The sequence below is a fragment of the Grus americana genome, chromosome 3 (genome assembly GCF_028858705.1).
Source record: "Grus americana isolate bGruAme1 chromosome 3, bGruAme1.mat, whole genome shotgun sequence".
In the NCBI taxonomy this organism is placed as follows: domain Eukaryota; kingdom Metazoa; phylum Chordata; class Aves; order Gruiformes; family Gruidae; genus Grus; species Grus americana.
Window position 1 is genome coordinate 85,908,014 of NC_072854.1, and position 23,674 is coordinate 85,931,687.

General features: G+C 40.3%; 1 protein-coding gene across 3 annotated transcripts in view; it reads right to left on the minus strand.

Annotated features, from left to right (window-relative positions):
• The window catches only part of PLD5 (phospholipase D family member 5), a 152,044-nt gene that overhangs the window by 35,390 nt on the left and 92,980 nt on the right, over positions 1–23,674 (minus strand). For all 3 annotated transcript variants that reach the window (XM_054822491.1, XM_054822492.1, XM_054822490.1), the window contains exon 5: positions 1,744–1,871. In XM_054822491.1, the coding sequence (XP_054678466.1) occupies positions 1,744–1,871 (128 nt within the window). The remainder of the gene's footprint in view (positions 1–1,743; positions 1,872–23,674) is intronic.

A 23,674-nucleotide genomic window follows, 5' to 3' on the forward strand; every position in this document is an offset into this window, starting at 1 on the left:
TATTCTTCTGAGCTTCATCTTATCACTACATGTAAAAATATAGTGTTATATGACAATAAAATGAAAAAACGTCCAAATGCATGCAGAAAAGAGAGCGATAAAATTAACAGCGAGGAATCACATTTGAAACACTGGCCCACAAGGAAGTGGCATCACAATTTAACCTAGGTTTGTTACAAGACTTAAGATTTACTTCAGTATGAGAAGGCCAATCCTGTAACGAACTGTAGCATCTGTGACGAAGATCATAAACATAACCATTACCTACAATAATATAGTAGTCTGTGTGGTAGATATGCTTCTTTTCTCCACATTTATTATTTTCACCGGTAGTCAAAACCCCAATTAGAAGAGGCTTCAAAGCTAAACTATTTATAAGCTAAGTAATTCTGTGAAGAGCTATTTGTTATGACATACAAAGAGTTTAGCACAATGTATAAACATTTAATTTCTAAACTGTCCAAAAGCCCAAACTATATCTTCTTACATTGACTAAAAATACAACAACCTCTTGGCCAAGACTTTCTCTAGTTTGCTAACAACATCCTCTTTTCTAGCAGTTTTCCAGATTCCTTTGTAAACATTCAAAAAGTTACCTTTTAAATAAAGCAATACACATAGGAACAGCAAAAATGTATTTATTCCTTTGTTCTTTACTAAAATACTTGATTTGGTTTTATTCAGACTGTCAGTCTCTTAGCTCAAAACAAACCTTAAAAACTTCAACACAACCAACACAGACCTTCTTCTTTACAAAATCATTAGAACTTCTGTTCAAAATTAGTCATGTTTCTGAGAATCTGCTCATATTTAGAAAGTAAGTTTTTTTACTGCAACTACTAACTACCTAGGATTGCTTCCTTTCCCCCTCTGTTGTGCATTACAGCTCCTGAGCTCTAAAATCACACGTTCTACTCCCTAAATATGACCAACAGCAGCCTCACAAGAGTGAGTGGTATGTAGCAAAAATGAACATTACAGCCTTTAATAATCCTGAGACTGTTGGAGAAAAAAAACCCAAAACAACTACAGATACCTACAAGAAGGTAAATAAGCTGCATTACTGATGAATCACTTTTTCATAATGGTCACAGACCATAGAGAGTCCTCAGCACTGGTTGAGGACTCAGTGTACATCCATCAATTCACTTCTTTATGAGGAATCAAAATATGTAATTCTCTCCAGTACGTACAACCTGCAATAACCTTGTGCTATTTGACTTTCTGTACTCATAAATCTCTCCCTCCCCAGAGGTGGTAGGTATTTCAGGATAATACCCACTATCAGTTTGGAAGTCTTTCCAAATTTTGCTTTTCCTCATTTAAATGGCAGATGAGAGGGACTAGGTCATGCTCACAACCTTACCAGGGAGTTTCCATAGTGGTTTTTTTTCCAACAAGTTTTCACTTTTTTTTTTTTTTAAGTACACTAGAACTTACAATCTTCAATCAACAAAATCATCACAGAAATCAATAAAGGCAGTCAAATTTTTAATTATGCTTAACCCAAAGCATAACTGTTGAGGATAGCTATTCCAATGAAAAGAAGTAAAATTTATAGTGATATACTTTTGCCAACACAGAAGAGTCATCAAAACTATGGCAGAACAGTTTTTGATGCTGGCATTTCTGCCAGCAAACTATCAGAAAAAGAACGCTATCCATCTCCACTTGCTGGCCTCAAAACATTACTTTTTCTCCTCATTACACCTCGGTATAGGATCACTTTTTCAGTTAAATTACCTGTCCCAATGATCTCCAGTCTAGGCTGGCACTTCCAATGTACACGTGCTGCTTATCAACAATCCAGAAAGATGACTGAAGCCGCCCTTCATTATATGCTGACATGTTCATATACAACACTTCGGCACCTAGAGATTTAAGGATAAAATAATAAATAGCATTGTTTAAAATAACATAATTTACATTATTAAAAAAAAAAAAAAAACAAACAACTTTACATTTCAGGGCCTCAGCTTCCAAAACTAGTGAGGAATGTTATTAAACATACCATTGACGTTTAAAATCAATAATAAACAGTGTTAATGTCCCACTATTTAAGACCTTAATTAACATATATTCCCCAAAAGCAGGTATAGGGAACATTCCCATGCATTATACCGTTTACTTCATTTTCTTTCATTTTAGAATGAAATAATTGCTATTGTTTTCAGCACTGTATGTTCCCAAAAGCAGTTTATTTTTCAACGTCTACTCTGTAACTCAAAGCTGCTACATATAGTGACGACCTTTAAAATACAAACCCAATTACAACCCTTTCCTGAAAAGCAGACTCTGCTCCTTTGCTCTGTGCAATGGCTCGAGCGGGTAGCCTCGGGCGGGCTGTCGCGTGGAACAGACCTCGACAAGAGGACCATGGAGGGAGAATTAAGGAGTGAGGAAGTAAGCAAAGGGCAAACGTATGCTGAAACTGCTCTTAATCCTGCTAATCTGTGACATTCAACCTACCACTTTGAATTGCACAGTTTTAATAAGGATTACAGGGCACTGAAATCAAAGGAATTACTTGTCGGGGAAAAGCACGTCATCAGATCAGAAGGAATGTCTGAACTGGCCCCATTAGTATGTTTGCAGGACTAAATCCGGAATATCCTTAATATTAGGTGAGTTTAGGAGATGTCTCACATCATTATTGTTCTTTCAGTGCTCTAGTGTTTGCAAGATTAGGTGATTAATCTGAATTAATCATTGTTGAAGGTAATTTAAAATAACACACTCATCTTCACGTTTTAGTCATGACAGAAACTGGGGAAGAGAAGTGACAGTAAATAGCAGCCTGGAGGGCAGTAACGGCACCAGCCATCTCCCATTAAACATTCATGGGATCTTCAGCACTGTGAATTCCAGCAATGGTTGGATGAGAGGCACAACTTCAAAAGAATTCCAGGATACCTACAGAACTGAAATATCAATTCTGTTAATCTAACTTCCTATTTCTGACTTTCTAAGAAAAATTTGACTTGCAGTTTTAAGCAACAGTTACCAGTGCTAAATATTTCTTTTTTAATATGAAAACTGTAATTCTCACTTGAACAAATTCAAGAAAAGAAGAAAAATCAGGTAAGGTGCCACTTTTCATGAAGCACCAAACATGCAACGTAGGATTTTGCGCACGTTACAGAATTTTGTTCATTGTACAATTACATTTGCTGCAACCCAGTTACCTTTTCAATTTTTTCTAGCTATTGCTCATCCACATTCATCTACTCTTAGAAACAAAGGTGTTTTCCAGTTTTCCTTGGAACATGCTGCTGCTGACTTTCAATCCATGCATTAATGAGCAGAACTGTTCTAATTAATGAGATAATGTGTGTGAAATGGAAAAGAAATCAGAAAACACTGTAGCAGGTGTTAAAAGGTTTAAATTGTTTTCTGATGAATAAACAAAAAAAGCAACTCCTCTTACTAGCTAAGGAAAACAATTCTGTAAGGCACTAAACTTCTAGCTGCTTATCTGAAAACTGTGTTTAAAATCAAGTTTAACATAGCAGTTTGCCTTGATCACATTTTCTTTTCATACTTCCAGTTTGCAACATTAAACAGCAGTATGAACTTAACACCCACAACACACCTACATCAAACAGGTTATAAATGAAATGTTAGGATTTTTTGTATGGGAAAGGTAAAACAGTCGGAAGCAACAAGCTCCCTTCTCATAACTGAGAGCCTAAAATAAACACAGTTTAAAAACATTTTTGAAATATCCAACATGGAACAAAAATGCTGATTGCTAGAGTTACAACAGGAAACTATTTAACCAGTAGTACTAATGTTAAAAATAGCAGACATCATCAGTAACCGGACACAAAATTCAAAAGTTGTAACACACCAGGATTTGTGGGCGTGGGCAGTTTAGACATGGGTGTAAGCGGTGGGGTGGGACTATCACTCTAAAATATAATCTAGGCTTCAATTACCAAAATAGTGAATATAGCAGTGCAGGAGATACTGCTATCACACATATCATTAAAATCAAAACCTGGAACCCAATTTCTTCTGGAAATAGCCAACTCATATAAGGCTGAGGGAATAGTATCTCAAAGTTAATTAAAAAAAAAGTCATGTGTTGCAAGCAGCAGCTGCCGTGCAGGCTCTTAATGAGCCCTTAACTTTTGATGAAAGGAAACATGCATCAGTATTGATAATTGCCTCTGTTCTAGAAGCCCTTGAGATATTTTGTTAAAATAGGCTTATCAGGCCGTCAACACAATCCATCATCTCTAGCATGGACCAGGTCCCATGAGGAAATTAAATTGGACTGATCAATATGTGAAGCCCTAACAGAACTCTTTATCATGCTGCAGTCTCAGTTACACAAAGCTGTGGGTCTGCTGAGTTCAACCAGAAGGCACAATTTGTAGGCTTGATTGCTAATATAGATGCCAGACTCTTAAAAAATAAATCTAACAATTTTGTTTCACTGAAGATTAAACTGCAGTGTGAGATCTTAGAGAAAACTAGTGCTGCCACCTAAAACTCAAGTGGATTTGCCTGTTCCATAAAATTGTGCATTCCAAAGGTTGGGCCAGATTGCCCTCTTTCTGCAGAAAAAAAAAGAGACCGCTCTAGGGATCAACGCATGCTTTAAGTAACAGACATTTCTCTTTTTCGTCTAGGTGAGGAGGTTTTACACTCCTTGTAAGGGACATGACTGATGCAGTCTGGGATGCACAGAGGGGACCCTGCCCTTGAGAGCCTGGACCTTCTCCATGTGATGGGAACACAGCCCCTGGGAGGTGCCAGGCTGCCACTCAGCTTCTTGGTCTGTCTCATAATGGAGGAAGAATACAGAAGACAATAGTAGCATTGCAAAAAGACTGACTTTTCATCCATTTCCAAAAGAAATCCAATTCCCAAAGTAATCCCAAAGAAGGAGGATGGCACAAGCAAGTGCCATTTACCATTTCTAGCCTTGCAACATCCAGTTCAGTCTAGCTGCCTGCTCTCGGGTACTCCGCTAACAATGTCATGAAGGCTACAGGGCACGCTTGACTTCAAGAACTGGAGCTTAAGGCTTAGGACCTTTTCTACATATTTCAGTCAAACCACTCTAAGCAGTTAGCACGAGACTTCAGTCAAGAGCTCATCACATATATGGTCTATCACGAAAAACGGTATGTCATAGAGATGCGCATCTTGGCACACTTGTGTTGTAGCATATGATAGCTTTAGATTTTACTGCTTCTCAAGCAAGGTCACCAGCCAGCTACACAAACTGAGAGACTCTTCTTCATGGGAGATTGCAGGAGGCCAGGGCTCACAGGGCTCCTGCTTGGCCTCCAGATCCAGGTTTATGCCTCAGTCTGGAGAAGGTGCACCAGGAGGCTTTGGATCCAACGCCTGCGAGCAGTCTAGGATATTACCAGGTTGTCCTGGTAGAGGAGCAACATCACTGAGCCAGATCACCTCCCTGGGGGATATAATAAATAATTTTTGTAAAGAAGACCCAGAAAGAGCAACTGTTTAGGCTGCTATTATCACAGCTGCCTTGAAAGCAAACATGCAAATTCTGCCTGCAACAGTTTTCAACAGCGCCAGTTACAGGCTAAACTCACTCTGGAGTTAGCAAACATAACGCCCAAGAAACAGAAGCTGCATTTGCTTGTACTACGGCTAAAATTGGCCTTCTGTCTTCACAACTTTCTTACTTTCACTATAGTGTTTTTAAAACCAGAGAGAAAGACAAATGGGAAAGGGGAAGGATTTAAGGATGGAGAGCAGAGCCGGACAGAGGTATCTGGAAAGTTGCAGCAACAGCGATGGGTGATTCACAACAGGCAGAGCAAGGATGACAAAAGCACCAAGAGCCCTGACCCCATTAGCCCTGACAGTAGGAAACAGTGCTGCAGCAGGGAAGAGGATGGAGAGAAATGGAGATACATGATCTGATGGCACGTGCTGGGACTGTGCATCATGCAGAGCTCTGGGAGAAAGGGTTGTGGAGTCAGGCTGGGCTCTGCTACCCCCTGCTAGGAATGGGAGAGTTGTAAAGGTGGAGAAGATGCACAGGGGCTTTTGAATGCCTCTCCTTCCCTATTTTGGGAAAACAGAGGTTGTCACATGCAGGCCTCAGAGGCACAGCAGCCGATGGCAGGTGGAGCACACTGGGGCAGGGGGAGCAACACAGAGCTGTGGGTAGGCAGGGGCAGTGGGGAGGTTGTAGAGGGATCTCAAAGGAGAAGGGACAACGGGATATAAAAAAGTGCTAGTATACGAAAGGAGTTTGGCCAGTGAAAGCAACACTGCTTACAGCTCTCTTGTATGTTTGCACTTTGAACCTGACAAATGCTCCTGCACCACATCCAATCCAAGCTGGCTGCAGTAGGAACAGCGGCCCTCTTCTGCGTACCCCGTTCTTGCCATCCCTTCACTCTCCTCAGCACCACGTGCCTTTGCTCCCAGCACTGTTTTTTTCCCCTCACCTAATTCTGTGTATTCCCAAGCAAATACTCCAAGTAATGAGACCTTTAAAAAGGAGTCTGAGAATGTGAGCTGTGGCCTCTCTGTTTCACCCCCCTGCTGACAGTCACTTGGCATACAAAGGTACACGTTGTGATCTATACCTTTTGGAGGGTAGCCTCAAGCCAGAGTTGAGACCAGACTTAACTAGTCCATACCATGAACAGCCCACACGACACCTTGCACGGCCTCTCTGGGAAGCCACCATATCTGTGGGAGGCAGCACACGTGGCACATGCCATCGTGCCATGGACCTGCTGCATTCCTTCAGCTAAACTGAATTTTCAGATCAGTATAGATGCAGTTAACCATCATGTGTTGATCAGAAAGATCAACAAAAGAGCCTTTATTGCCTCCTAGCTCCCAAACTTATTTTTTAAAATACAATTTGCTCACTAGGATATGGATGTGTACACATACAGATATATAAAATCCAGATATATAAAAGTCTCCTTCCCTACATTTTGCAATACACGCTTTCATTTTATTTGCTTTCTATTACAAGCCTTAGCACAAAGTACACCCATGAATAAAAATAATTTTTATTCCCCTGAGACAAAAATCCAGAGTTTTCCATACCCTGCTCACAAGTGGTGGAGTAGCTGTCTCATATTGGGCAGACACAAGTGACCCAGGCAGAGGATCATCTCCCCAGGAATTTTCATGCTATTTTCTCAACTGATTGCAGAAAGTCTGGAGTTGCTCCAGAAGCCCCATTAGCGTGACCTGCCAGCACTCAGAAGAGGACAAGTACAAAAGCAGAGGAATGCACAACTTGACAACAAAGTTATTTTTGCTACATCTTTGAATGATTAAAAGACAAGCTAGACTATTTACTATTTCTGTGCTCTTTATGGAATATTGGATCCGAAATGCAATTTAAAAGTCTGCCTGGCCCCAGAAGGATTAATGATTCAGACTTATTTTAAAGAGAGAACACTCAAGGACTTTTAGGGAAATCTCTGATGGTAATAACTGAACTTTGAATCAGCTGTTTTGTTTACATTGCCCTCTGCTCCTCACACATACACACCTCTCCTTTTTAAAAACTAGCAGGACTGAATCCTGCCACTCTGGGATTATGTGCTATTCATCAGTCCAAGTCCATAGTAATTTAAAAAGAAAAGTACACTAAAAACCTTGCTGCCTCTTCTTTAGCAGCTCCATATATAGCTGCCACACATAGAAAAAATGAATCATAGAAAGAAATTATGTTCTAGATTGCACAAGCAATCCCCAGAAAGCCTTCTCAATACAACTTCTGCTCTCACCACCTTGGCCTGCCTGAAACAGTAACACTCAAACTACCTGCATGACAAACATACCTTCTTTCTGAATGAAATTCCCACTCACTCCCAATCAGCCATAAACTCTGCACACACAGCTTCTCAAAACAACACCAGCCCCCCAAAGTTAATGTTGCCTGTAGTAAAAGGAAGCTGTTTCTGATATAGATATTTTTAATGAAGAATTACTGTAATGCTTACTGCCTTATTTTACAGCATCTGAGGTCCCTGACACAAAGATAATTTTGAGGAAATCAGTGCACAGGAGAAAAATCTGTGAGTGCAGCTCCATGGGCCCCTCTGGTCTGTCTCTGGAGAGACGGGGTGCCTGCAGCACCCACTGGCATTGCAATGGCCAGGCTCACGTACTTGGAGCTGCGGCGTGGGTGGTTGACAGAAAACAAGCAGAAAGCACTCTCTGTCCCCTGTGTGCTGCCACCGCTCATCTCCACTGGCACGCTCCCCAGCCAGCTCACGTGTCCATGCCTGGCTGGAGCTTGGAGGAGAGGCTGCTACGAGAGAGCTTTCCTGAGCAGACAGGCTGCAGTCAAGGATCTCCCTGTGGAGTCACGGGTGTGATGAGAGGTCTCCATCACTGCCGGGTGACTTCCCAGCCCCCTCTCCAGGCACTGAGCCAGCTTCTAGCCTGGTTCCTTTCCCTTCCCAGCAGACTGTAACAGCTGTTGGGCTCTGTCCTGCACGACCAGGGAGAACAAATATCCTCTGTGCTCACCAGTGCTTTTTTTTGCTTTGTTTTTCACTCATTCAGTGGATTAAAATAATTTCTGTGAGCCAGCACAGCCCCAGAACCTGCCGAGGAAGCCAAGAGCTGAATGTGAGAAATGAGCACTACAAAACCCAGCTCTCTGTCTGAAAAAAAGCATTACAGAATTACAACTGGCACATTTAAAAAGAAACCCAAAATCTCCCAGTAATAGTGGCATGACCAGATCTCATTTTCAGCAGTCCTTCTCCTTCCCTCCACCACCTCCCCAGCTGTGCCCAAGTAGGTTTTTTGGTGTCTAAGGAATGAGCTGGATCAGAAAATGGATCCAGGTTAAAAATAAATAAAAATAAAAAGGTTGTTTCAAATGTAGAACAATTCACTAGTCCAGCTCACCACGTGGCGGTAAACAATTTTTCCAACACAGCCGAAGGCACGGTGCAGGTGTGGGAACGAGTGGCTTGTGGCTGGGTGAAACAAGACACAGGAACTGCTTATGCCAGTGCTGCCGTTTAAAGGTAGGGCCACGTAATGGCAGCCTCTGTTCCTCCCAAAATCAGGCCTCTCAGAAATTCCAGGTGGCAAGCCCCAGCATTTGTTTGCCTTTTATCTTCCATAACCGTTTGCCTTGTGCAAACAAAGCAGTAGGAGGGCAATGCTGGCATTTGCTTGGGATGACATTTCCCATGCACTTACACAGGGGGCCACAGTGGTACAGAAGATCCAGAAAAGACCCGTCTCGTGTGTGCAGAGTTTGCTGACTGGATGCAGGATGACAGATTCTTGAGAACAAAGGAAAGGTCAGAATTAGTTTCTTTCAATTGCTTGTTTAATTTCAATGACATCTTGGGAGCTAGTTAGTTCCCAGGGTAACATTTGTCTACATACATCCTTACAGTGGCTTCGAAGATGTCAAATGTTGGCCTTTGTTGCTAGTCCAAGCAATCCAAACGCCAATTTCTCAGCTGAGTACCCTGCTGTAGACAGAGTTCAGCATAAGAGTGTTAGGGCTCTCACCCATGTGAACGCGTTTTGTGCTGCCTGCTGAGCCCTTTTGATCTACTCAGCAGAAAAACCAAACATCTAACCAAAACGCTTCTCACCCCATGTCGCAGGAGAGATGAAAGAGAGGCCTGACAATATTTCTTTGTAATACTCACCCAGCTAAACACAATTTCTGATTCACTAACAAAAAGCCAAAGGTGCATCTTAACACAGGGTGCGAAAACCATGACAAATACGACATCGCAGAGATAAAAGATCTCCTCTTTACCCACAGAAAAGATACAGGACAGGCACACTCTACTTGAGCTTCCCTACAAATAGCAGGTAACTCTGTTGATTAATCACATGTGTGCATGTTTAATTAACCTATACATAGAATTTGGACTGCAAACAAGGAAAAAAACTTGTGACCACATACCTCTAGTCCTTCCAAAGATGGAAATCCAGTTTCCAGAGCAAACTCGTGGCTTTCTCATTTTCACCCACAAGACAGAGTGCTTCCGTAAATCCATAAAGCACTGGGATTCCATAACAAAAAAACCACAAAATGCAGTGCAGCCCATGTTAAAAAACCTTGGTATTTAGAAACAGGATTTGAAGCCTGATACTTCTGTCTCTAATGCAGAATATACAACAACATGAATTTTAAAAGTAAATTAACCTTGTGAACCCCAGGGGATTTTATTATTTGCACTGTAATAGTTCTTTCTTCCAATTCTTTTTCTTAAAACCTGTGGTGTGTACTAGACTTTTTATTTAAGATTTTTAATTGTAAAATTAGAATTTTACATTCTACAATTTCCACTGAAAAACATCTATTCTGTTCTTAACAAAGACACCTCCATGTCACTATGTCCTTGGAAGGCACATGAAGCCACTCAGTAGACAGTTGATAAGCAAGTACCCCACAAAGGCAAGCAGCCAACACTACAGTTCGTTATATGGAACACATCAGGAAGCAGACATACTTCAGCTCTACACATTCCCACCTGGATTTGGTCTCTGAAGCCAGTGATTTCTGTACTATATCTGCTATAGAAACCCTTACTGTTTGGGACAAAGTTTAGGACTCCCATTTTAGACTATCTTTAAAAAAAAAAATTAAATTGAGCCTGTGTACAAGAATCTATTGTAACTTAAAAAGATCCAAACAGCTTTTCTTTGCCCTCTAATAATTTTATTGAAGGTAGCAAACATTTCATGCCTCTTTTAACAGGTTTTGCTGCCTGATGATAGAATCATAGAATGGTTTGGGTTGGAAGGGACCTCAAAGATCCTCTAGTTCCAACCCCCCTGCCATGGGCAGGGACACCCTCCACTAGACCAGGTTGCCCAAAGCCCCATCCAACCTGGCCTTGAACACTTCCAGGGAGGGGGCAGCCACAGCTGCTCTGGGCAACCTGTTCCAGTGCCTCACCACCCTCACAGGGAAGAATTTTTTCCTAATATCTAATCTAAATCTACCTTCTTTCAGTTTAAAGCCATTACCCCTTGTCCTATCTCTGCATGCCCTTGCAAACAGTCCCTCTCCAGCTTTCCTGCAGGCCCCCTTCAGGTACTGGAAGGCTGCTAGAAGGTCTCCTTGCAGCCTTCTCTTGTCCAGGCTGAACAACCCCAACTCTCTCAGCCTGTCTTCATAGGAGAGGTGCTCCAATCCTCCGTTCATGTTTGTGGCCCTCCTCTGGACCCACTCCAACAGCTCCATGTCTCTCCTGTACTGGGGCCCCCAGAGCTGGATGCAGTACTCCAGGTGGGGTCTCACGAGAGTGGGGTAAAGGGGCAGAATCACCTCCCTCGACCTGCTGGTCACTCCTCTTTTGATGCAGCCCAGGATATGGCTGGCTTTCTGGGCTCCAGGCATACATTGCCAGGTCATGAGCTTACAGCGTGATGTAGCAAACACAAGAAAAATCCTCACATTTTGCACTGACTTGACTCTGACATCAGTATTTTTCATCAAATTTTTACTTCTTGTTGAGCTATTTAAGGTATTTTATATCAATAGTCATAGATTATTTTGAATAAAACTTTGAATGAGAGCACTGATGATCAGTTCAATTCTTTCCCCTTAGCAGAACTCAGCATTCCTCTAAATAGCATTTTCTGAGTATAAATCTGTTTTGTGAGTCTGATGATTCAGTAAAGTCTGCAAGATAAACAGTGTACAACAAAGTTTGATAGAATATTTTTTTAAAAAATTCCACATCTTTTTTGTCCTTCATTATTGGAGAGTAGGGTGCTCATTTACTAGATGAAGCTATAAAAGTGATTGCTTTAGAGATTGGGAAAACTAATTTTCTTACTTAGTTGATTCAGGCAACAAAGCATATTACCACTTAAAGAGAGACTATAATGCTATCAGGAAAAGCATTACCAAAGTTGGATTGTGGCTTTCTTTCTTTGCCTAATTATAATTGCATATGTTTTTACTGTAAAAAAAAAAAAAAAGCTATTTTAAATATAATAGATAGGTTAGTAAACTCACACACTGCTTACCACCCCCACCCCCCCCCACCCCCCGCCTTTCAAAGACTCTTTTCTTTACTTGGATTAGCATTATGAAGCCCTAGATTTGTTTATACACTTCCTGGATGAAAAATCCAAGGATTCAAGGACATTTTTTCATCTTAATGCACGAGGAATTAGAATCACAACCTTCTATGAATGAACAAGGCTAAATCCCTACCAACAAATGCAGCAACTATTTATCCCTATCTTTCTTCTTAACAACATGATTTCATTCTGATATTTATATATTCTAAAACCATCAGTATTAGCAACAGTCACTTCTAAACGTGCTGACTAGCAATAACACTACTTATGCAATCATTCCCAAAATGTAGTCCTCAGACATCTGTAGCTCTGCTTTGGGTTCCGTCGGTTTCCTTCCCATGAAGGAGAAATCTCAATTCTGGAAGGTGAGAAGGCGTATTGCAGGGCAGGCAAAGAGGTGAGAACAGAGTATGCCTCCTCAGAGGGCAGTATTATTTGATCCTAAGCTACTGCTTTTTATTCTTGCAATACCTTCAGAATAGAATCAATTTTTCTCCTGCACTTTCGTCAACTGATTCTCTGAGTATGACCTCCAGGCTACCAAAAGCCAGGAGCAGTAGCTGACCTGGCCACAGCCATACAAGGGAAGCAGAAGCACAGCCAGAACCCGCCTGGATCTGCCAGTGGCTCAGCCATTTCCTTTTACTGCTACTTCTCACTTGTCCTTCAGCATCTTTCCCTACTTCTTTCCTTTGATCCTGTCCTATTATGCCTGCCAAATCAGCCTCTAACTTTTGTACTTTTTTCAGATCATTCCTATCTCAGTTCCAATTATTTTTCTCTCCTTTCATCCATGTTGTCACAAGCCCACCAAGAACATGCTCGGCCTTTTGCCGGCATTCCTTTCTGATCTTTTCCTAAATGAATTAGTCAGTTTTCTGTTTCTGCCCTTCTCTTTCATCTGATTCATTCCTCCCCTTTATTGCATTTTCCCCACTACTCCCCCCATCATTCTTCCTCCCTCTCCTTCACTCTCCCACTTCATTGCCAGTTCATCATTTCACTCTTGCCCTTGCCCACTCATTCATTGTTTCATTTAGCGCATGTATTCATTCAGTTATTCATTCACTCCCCCACTCTCCAATTACTTGAGGGATATATTTTATTCTCTGACTACATAAGCAGCATGATATATTCTCCAAGCCTTTACAAATAAATGTGTGGAAAGGAAAAATATTTTTTCTTAAGAGTTTTAAGGCCAACCACAGTTTTGGGGTGCCCAGTTTGGTCCTAATTTTATTTTATTTAGCATGTGCTGGAACTTCTGCAGGTATTAACTCATGATATACAACCCAAAGGTAGACAAAGATTGCTGATGGTTGTTGCAGATTGGGAATCTGGGAATTTCTTTCTTTCTTTCTTAGTCCAAACAACTGAAGCTGAGCTTTTGTTGCTTACCATAGGTCTAAGGTTCTTAAAAGAACAAGACACTTTTACAGTCTCTTCTTTTATAAAAGTAAGCATGTAGACTAGACACTGCAGCTCTGCTGTAGCAGACTGAAGTCACATTTGATTTACTGTTGTCCTGACCAGCCTGTTGGATGCATTTTTGAGGGCTTCAGCATTCTAGTTTGGTCACCAGGATATTTCATACATTAAAATGGAGATATTTTAAAGAGGCAAATGGACATGCCCCAATGTCAAAAGCAGAAAAATCCACACAGTGCGCTGAGGAAAAATAAAAAGCACGTGAGGAAAAAATGCTTTGTGTTTGCGGAAATACATAGGGGATGCAAATCAATGGCTTGTCAGTTAGCAGCTTTTTAACACAGATTGACTTTCATCCAAACAGCCTATTTAAAATGTAAAAAGCAAAATAAAAGGAAGCCACAACTCCACAGATTCTGTGTTATTAGCTGGGTGAAGGACATACACAATATACAGTCAATAACAGTGACAGCACACTGAAATCACAGAGGATTTTAGTGTCCCAGAGGGACTAGACCACAAGTATCATCTAATTTCTCCAGTGTAAATATCAGCAACTGTCTGTGAAGGACAGGAATATAGCTATATTATTCCCCCATGACATCTTGAATGAGTAGAGAACCAGGTATAGGACTTCTCTTTCTTCTCCAAACCACACAGGACAGACAGAGAGAATCAGCTCGAGGACACTAAGAGACAGACACTGCCCAGTTCAGAGCCATCTGGGATGGCAGCAGGGTACAGGACAGGGCCTGTGCAACTGGCCCGCTCGCAGCTGCACGCTGGGATCCCTACGAAAGCAAGGCCAGAAGGCAGCACACACACTTCTAGTCCCAAGGATCACATCGTGGACTTTAAGCTGCAGGAGAAAGTGCTGCCATTATGTCGGAAGCTAATTTGAGGCAGCTAGCTGGACGCACACCCAGGAAAGCCTGAAGGATGAGAGCGTGGGGCAGTAAGGCACGAGACAGACAGGGATATCATTAGATTTGCATTATAAAACGCATGTAAAATGGAAATGATAATGTCTTGGATGGTGAACATAGCGGAATACTGACATGAAGTATGGTGAACAGACAGGCAAGCAGGCAACTCCTGTATGAAAACAATGAAAGATCAAACTGAAAGCCGTACTAGACATTAACAGGGTCAGATGAAGTGCAGGAGACAGTGAGGATCAGGTCCTTGGAACAAAGACTGCTGCTGTGGGACCTCTCTCATGTGTTACAAAAGACAAAATGAATGGAGCAAATAAGGCTAGGATTGAAGAGAAAAAGGATAGTCTCATATTTTAAGCTGCTTGAAACTACCCCAGAATATTTGGATGCCACAACTGATGTTCCACAAAGCTGCTCTGCATGAGAGAGGGCAGGGCTGGCATGCATCTCATTTTCTGAGGACTTAGTTTGAGCCCTTGGGGTCTAATCTTGTTCACAATGATACTGATATGCATTAAGTGCTACACAGTGATAAATACTCTTTAAAGAAACAATCAAAACAACCGACAGATTGTGTGTGCCGCAAACTGACGTAAAAATAAGTGGATGTTTTGGCTCTTACATGTGTCTTATTTCTTCATCTGTAAAATCGGAACTAAGCAATTCCTCCATTTTTTGTGAGCATCATGAACATTTATTCTTGAGTATTGATGAAGCACTCTTACCTCAGTGTTAATACCATAGGAAAGAAAAAGGAAATTAGTTTGTCCCCAGATGAAATCTCCATCAGTGTTCAGTAAGCGGAAGAAGAAACAGAACAACGAAAATGATAGTGAAATAACATATTCTATGCATGCTTACATGAGCATAAGTATCCCTGTGCATTGAATTTGATAGGGTCCATCAGGAAGAAAATGATGTCATATTTAACTAAAGTCTGTATCATAACTGCAAAGAGCTTGATGGTACGAACTGACGTGATACAGAGAATGTGTTTTTACATATCATAAATGATAGCTTCATGGACCAGTTAGAGAACCACAAGCTGAGAAGCTACTCTTGATTTATTTTGAGCAATACATAGCTGCAACTATCAAAAAGCCCCTGTAAGGATGACCACACTGTACTCCAGCTCACTATCTTTGTAACACCACCACCACCTGCCTCCCACAAGCCCATTCTGGTAATGTTTAATTTCAGAAAGAAGACCTTCATAACATAAGGATGTATGCTAAGAGAAAATCAAAGGCCAAAGAGAAAAATCTTTATTGGTTGCCTGGCAATACTTGAAAACATTTTAATAGACGCTCAGCATAAATGTATGTGATTAGCAAAACCAAATGCCCCTCTCCCAAGAGATGATGCAAGGACAGTTAAAAGAGAAGCTAAAGAAGAATGTTAGAGATAAAATGGTATCCTTCAATAAGTAGATTTGAGTCCATGTGGGAAAAGGAAAGAAAGGGAAGGAAAGAGAGAAAAGTAATGTTAAACTCAGGCAACCTAAATGTAAATCTATATAAAGTAAATCAAAAAGATTTTGAGGAAATATGGATACTGAAGTTGCAGAACACATTGCTACTGTGCACAGTTTTTTTGCAGATGACAAAAATACAAATAGATTCAAAAGTGATTGCACAAATTGAAGGAGAAAATCATCCAAACACCACAACAGATTGCTGAAGTCCCTGACTAGGCAGTTCCTAACCTGTAAGTTGCTAAATAAATATACAGAGTAAGGGGAATATCATCCTCCACTTGTTTCAGTTGTTATACTCCTTCCGTAAGCGTGTGGTTCTGCTTACCCCAGCAGTGCAGAAGACCGACCTTCAGCCTGTTTCCATTGTCTCATGGCTGAGAACAGTTGCTCTGTGACCCTTTGCTGAGGAACTGTTATTTCTGAAAGCTTGACATTGCAACCCTCATAATGTTCTTTTGACATGATTTTGAAGCTTAGTAGAGACATCATGTAGTCCTATAACTCTGCTGGTATTTTTCCCATCACTTTATGCAAACATGACTACTGAGATTAAAAGCATCAAGAGCAGGGATCTGTTTTCAGTCACTGAAGTGACTGTCAATTTCTACACTACATAATTACTAATATTTGCACACTAAACATAGTTAATATTCTGTCCAAAGGAAGGTAAAGATGCTGAATGCACCCTGTTCTCAAGCGTAAGCATTAGAGACACTCTATAAGAGTGTGCAATAAGAGATGGAAATGACGGAGAGTAACAGAGAGATATAATTCTGAGGACTTTTCTTCCAGTTGAGTTACCTTAGAACAAGCTTAATGTAATTTACTTTCCAATCATTAGGCTGTGTAAAAATTCATGACACACCAAAGTGCCGTAGAAGCCATTTGAAAATTGATATAGGAGATTACCAGAAAGATCAGTATTAGCATGATAGTGGCAACTCCTCATTACAAAGACAAAGCTTGGTAACTAATGCTGTATAAACCAGCAAGATTTGGTCACATGGGTTTACTTTATTGTACAACCACGCTGTATGCAACAACCCAAGGGAATCACAGTTGAGTAGCCTTTCCAAAGCGTTCAACACATGAAAACTAAATAGTGTCAGTCAAACAGTGTCAGCTTGGTTTGGACATCTATTAATGCTCTTAGATGCTTTTGACAACTTCTTGTATAACTTTGAGCACACAATACTTTAATTGCAGGTTCAAAGCAGAAGTGCTATATTGATTGAGCAAAGCAGTGAAGAAGCTAGAGTAATGTAAAAGCAAGTACGCAACTTCAGAGATCCAAGTGTCCGTGTGATGTCACTTTAGATGACGGTCTTTTCAGGGCTGCCCAGGTTTGTAGTTGCATTTCAGTCTAGGTGACATAAAATATGAGAGAGGTGAGAGACCAAAGACTCACCATAACTGGGAAGGCTGAAGCCTGCTTGCAAACAGTAGTAATGACAAATACATCAAGTCATACCAGCCATGCTGCTGTGACTGACCAGGGCACAGTTCTAGGAAGACAGTCAGGCTTCAAGTGGATATGAAACATGTGGGAATTACATGATTGGACAAGACAAAATTTACTGACAATAAATTAACCTGCTTTCTTTGGGCCTGTATGTAGGACCATTAGCTTTCATCTCTTTTCGGGATGAGATAGTGTTAGTGCTTTTGCATACAAGAGAAAGCATGGGGCGCCAAAATTTTTGCAAAGGGAGCACAGCTACCTAACAAATGTTTTCGGAGCTCAGATGGCCCTGGCAGCTCTTACCAGCTCTTCCAGTAACTGTAGGTAGGAACTTGCATGCTATCCATATGTTTTAAAAATGTCACAACTAATTTCTGCTAATGCCATCCGTTATTGGTTCCTCTGTACTAAAAAGTGTCAGTGACTCAAACCAACTACTGCCATACAGGCAGAATTCATTCCAGCATGTAAACTATCAAGCAAGATTTGGAGATAATCGCTGCAGTACAAACCTGCTATGTTGAACCCGACCAGTTACTACCAGACAAAAGCAATTTGGCCATTCACAACACGGCTGGATGACCAACACTCGTAGTTGTGCTGAAGCTTATGAAATACAGAAGTGACCATTTTTGCCAAATCCATGAATACACATGCATTAGTACCAGACTCAAGTGCAAAGACATTTGCAAACTGAAATTATTTACTAAAATATTGATCAATCTACCGTGAAAGACTTTTTCGATTACAAATTTAAAAGCAAAAGAATTATGATATTGTTTCTACTAAACATCTAAGATCTTAAAAGTGCTTTACAGTACATCTAGACTTAATTCGTCAAGAAAAATGTAATATTATTTACCTATGGGTCTTTGAAACAATGGCTACAGATATTGGAAAGCATGTGACTGATATCTTATAATGCAAAAGTACACTTTACCAATGGGAGGGTACTGTCCCTGCGAACATAGCCATTCCTCTCAGCAAAGGTATTAATTTCTAAGTAAAGTCTACAGACACAGACACTGTAGAGCTTATAATTACAATTTATTGCTTGCATATCTGGCTCTCATGGGCATGGAGTTTTGGGCTTAAGTGAACCTTTTTCGCCCTCTCCCTCTTTGCAAAACAAGCCAGTACAACCCAAGGCCCTGGTTGCCTTCAGAATTTAAATTATAGTGAGGTTTGTTTTGTGTGGAGTTTTTTTGTTTGTTTGTTTGCTTGTTTTTCTCTATTGGCTGTGGACGTGACAACCTCATACTGCTAATTCTCTCATGCCAGAAAACTCTCTAAAGCAGGCTATGCCTAAATCATCTTAAAGTTGGTGGGCTTCAGACTCATAAGAGAAAATAAGCTGTTTCACATTGTGATCTATTATGTTGCCTAATTTGGGGATATTTGAGTCTCCAGTGGAAGTTTTATTCCCAGGTTGGGCATCTAGTTTCCTACAGAACCTATAAGAAAAACTGGGTTATTAGGCAGTTTTTTTTTTTTTTTTTTTAAGCTAAAAGACATCTAAACTAGGTATCGGAAAATGCCAATGGAAGGTATGTTGTTTACCTCCAGACCCTCATTCAGAATTGTGCAGCAGGATCAATTCTCCAATGAAGTTTCAAAATCCTGTCCTACAATCAGAAGCTTAAAATAATTCTTTCGCAAATAAGGGCAAGACATTTCTTTCAAAATATATCTGGTGGCAGTAGAAGGAGCAGAAGCAGAGCAGGGACTGGAAGCCAGGTTTTTTCCATCCCAAATGAAGTGAGTGACTACTACAGAGTCATCTTTAGATGCAGACAAAGATTAGAAGATTTTCTGCAACTATTAGAGCTCGAATAGAAGGAAGTGAGGGAGTGCCACTACAAAATACCCTCTGCACTTCCCAATCCTTTGTGATTGCAAACTCCCTCTTACAAAATTTAAGATTTTCAATACTAGCTTACACAATTTTCTTTCTGTCAGGTGCCTGGTAAGGTAGACAGCTCTTCAAGTTGACAATTTAGAAACCTTCAGACAGAGCAGGATCTTTAACCTAATCTTCTGCAACTCAGGCAGATGTTCTGCGTCAAAGCCATTCTGTGTATCTATACGCATGCCTAAAACATAACAAAAGTGCTACCCACCTGCTCTTTTCAGCTATGTTTCATAAGGTTGGACATGGCTTACCTTACATTGCAGGATCTAGCTCCCCAACTGAAAGCAGTGAGAAGCATTGCATATGAATTCTCATGGGATTTAGGCATAGAAACAATGCTGAGCATTTCCTTGCTATGAAGATGTTAGTGGATGCATCCACACTTAGCAACATAAACTGAGGTACGAGAGTTTAGGTGCGTAAACAGAAAGATATCTACCCCAGAAACAACCAAGCAGGAGTTTCTGCATGTTAGTGTGGCTTAGATGTTAGGTAGATACTTGAACGCTTCATTCTCTGATGCAAAATTTGTACTTGCTTCTTTCTTTGAAGATGGCATGCAACTAGTTTTGGAAATTCTACTCGGTATTTCTCATTATGCAGAACTCTGTCAAAGTTATTATGCAGGTTCTAAGAAGTAAAGAACATAATAAGATCTTTCATCTTGGAATTGGCTTTAAGATTACTTGTCACAGGCTGAAAGTTGCTGAGAAAATATCAGGAAACACTCTCCAGCAGCAACTAATGAAATCTAAATCAAAGCATGCATCTACTCTGTTGTGGGTACCCAAGGCATATAAAATAATAATAAAAAATGAACAAGGTCTGATTCATAATAAATCAAAATATAGAAATGAATTTAAAATCAGATGTCAAAGGCCTTGCCAGTACAATTTTCATTAACTGCCTTTTGAACACTGTCATACCGTAAGGTATGGCTTCGGGAGAATTTTAGAAAAATGTCAACATTTAAAATCTGAAAGGAATGGAAGAAGGGATTTCTCCTCTTCTGTTCTCATCCACATTTGTTTAAGCCTATAAAACTCAGATCCAAATTACTTGTTTCCTTCAGGAGGACTCACCCCTAGTCTACTGGTCCTCTCAAAAGATCCTGGTTACTTGTTCCTGAAAAATCATGGGGAAAAATTAGTCTATTTTTGGTACAGCTGAATTTTAAAAGAGCAGAAGCTTATTCCATCTTCAACACCCTTGCTCCTTATGCAGTCTTGGAGAATACAGCCTAGGAAAGACTGATCAAGAAAGCAACAGAGCTACATCTCCCTTCAATGCCTTACATAAAATCATCTACTGAGCTTCAGCCCTAAAGAGCACTCTTTACATTCCTATGGAGCATGCATCAGATAATATTAATTTTATGGTATATTGTGCAAAAACTGGCCATCTGGACAGGCAGAAATCACTTCAAGACCCAGCTTCAGGATTCCAGCTTCTCACTGTATGAATGGAGTGTATTTTCTTTTCAGTTTTTGCAGTGTTTTTATGTTGATTCTCAACATTATCTTCACACGAAGAGGAATTAAAAGCTTACTCAGAATCATAGAAAAGCCCAGGTTAGAATGGTCCTCAGAAGGTCATCTGGCCCAGTCTTTCATGGGAATGGCAGCCTATATGAGATTATCTAGCACCCTGTCCAGTCACATCTTGAAAACCTCCAGCAACGGGAACTCTAACATGTCCCTGGGGAGGTTGTTCTGGTGAATGATTGTTCTTACTGTAAAAAAATTCTTTCTTTCTTATGTTGAGATGAATGTACTTTAACACATAAGTTTTTGTTCTCCTTCCAAATCATTATGGATCTATTAAAATCAGCTTTGAAACTGACCTAGACCTTTCCCATGCACCAGAGCCAAATACACATGAGGCCACTCCTCACAGGGGCTTGTCTGTCTTAAAATTGCCATAATCTGCTAACAGTCCCCTGCCCCCATATTTGGAACATTTTCTCTAATACCGAAACCAAATATTCTGAGCTGAATGTTAATCAATGTCACCATGCTTTATCCTACCAATGGCTTTCACAAAAACCCAAGTCCCTCACAACTAAAACATGTTTTAGGCCCACAGAAACTTGTCAGGAAATGCCTCCTCTTACTCCTGTAGCTTTATCTTTCAGTCTTTCTATAATATGTTAAAAATATGACATCATCTTCCCATTCCCCCACAACTAGACAGGGAAAGGGAACATGATTGTGGCCAAAGGTAAGAACTGAGGTGCCACAAGCATCACAGTTCTAAAACTATGCAGCACCTTAAGTGTGCCAACATAAATAGACAGAATATGGGACTAAACACATTTCATCAGATATATAAATCATATTCAGTATTGCTGTCCATCATGCAACAATTTCATTGAAACAAAAGTGCAGGAAAAAACAAACCCACCAAAAGTCCCTAGGCATTATGTGAACTCCAAGCTTTCTGGTGCCATGACAGATTAAGCCTGTATAAACCAGGTTCCAGTGGTTCTACCCTCCCTCGCCAACCCCAGCTATGCGTTTCTTATCTCTGTGTTGTACCCAGCATTTATGCCTGTGAGATCATACACTGAGTAATGCAGAAACCTAATGCAAATTACAATTAAACCAGCCAAAAAAAACCCAGTCAGTAGCCAAATCAGCCCCCTGAACTGTCTTACCACGTGATCACTGATGCAAGGAGGAAGGCAGGGACAACATATGGTGGGGAGGGCAAAGAGGAGGCTGGGCTCATGCAGCTGCCCAGATAGAAACTGATTTAATTTGTCATAGAATGGTATCTGTTAGGGCTTGCAATCTAAAGCACACAAATACAGCACAAAAAGCTTCTAGAGCTCCACTTCCTACTCATTTCTTTGTCTCCCTGCAATAATATAACTTTTTAGTTTCTCTGTTTTGGTTGTATCAGGTTGAGAGAGAGAGTAATCTTGGGCAAATGTGCACGAACTGTTCAGTGAGTAACAGCCACACATGCGATCCCGCCCTAGCACAATGACTTTCTGTTATTCTCCACTTTCACTGCTGACACTTAAATAGCTGCTAGTTGAGTTAGCTGATTTTTTTTTGTAAATCACATTGTGACATGGACGGACTCCTCTTTTCATATCCGCCTCAGCCAGCAGAACAGAACAAAAAACATTCCTTGCAAATATATGAAAAAGGGAGGATTCACAAAAAGGCAGTATTGGGAAAAAAGCAAATAGAAAAGGAATGAAGCAATGCAAATTGCAGAAAGGAAAGCCATTGGCATGTCTTAAAAAGCATTAACACTGTCAGCTAAAATAAGATTGTAATTAGTACGGGATTTAGATTCCATACACGTAAGAAACGATACAACAACCTGCTAATTGGAGACAACACTATTCAAATGTTACTGAGGAACAAAGACCGGTACATAATTATGTGCAAGGAGCGGGAGAGTTATAAGAGATGTTTCAATCTAGTAGACAGAACCGCAGCTGAGAAAAGGCTAAAACAATAACCTTGAAAACAAGCATTAATAAGCTACTGTCACAGCAGAAGGAGAATAAAGAAGAACGTGTTTGTTTACATAGTGAGCCAAATTTTGCCTACAAGCAGACCTACCTTTTACCAGAGAGTCATACACATATATGCATAGTATTTGTATATATATGTGAAAGTGAAATATAGCTTCAACATTAACTATAGAGAAGCAAGGCTTCACACCCTAGGACTGCATATTACAAAAGGTCCTATAAAAATAACATCATAGTTTATAGCCTATTTAGTAGTAATTTTGACAACAGGAGCTGGGAGAACGTACATGCGGTTGATTTTTTTAAAATTACAAATATACATTTTTTAAATTATGATCATAAAAAAATGCTCAGGTGGGGCTTCTGGTGCCTGTGCTGCCATTAATAATTGCTAGTTGTCCCTGAGAGACAGAAACAGCAAGCGACCTCACCTAACAGTGATGTTGTAAAAAGAAATTCATTAATACTGTATTTGCGGAGCACTCTGATACCACAGTGAGAAGCAGCATGGAAAAGCCTATGAGGAAATTAATCATTCTGCATTCAGTGCAGGATCTGGCAGATGTGCAATAAAGAAAGCCTGGAGACATACATTAAATATGAAGATAAAAAAAAGATTCTAGCCATTACCAGCAGAAATAATATCCCCTTAATGAGCATCATCTGCCTTAGGCGTTAAATGTTTGATGTATTCTCATTCAATACAAGGGAAAAACTTCTGATTAATGTGGTAAGATTAGAGCAAGTACCAGCCAGGTATTCTATGCAAAATACAGAATCTGATAATGTAATTAAAGTCTATCATAAATATATGTTCTGGAACTAGTATTTCCTCATTTCTGCATGCTTAATTTTGCAACTAAATAACACTCCCACAGTGCAGCAATTATTAGCAAATATACATTATCTCAGCACT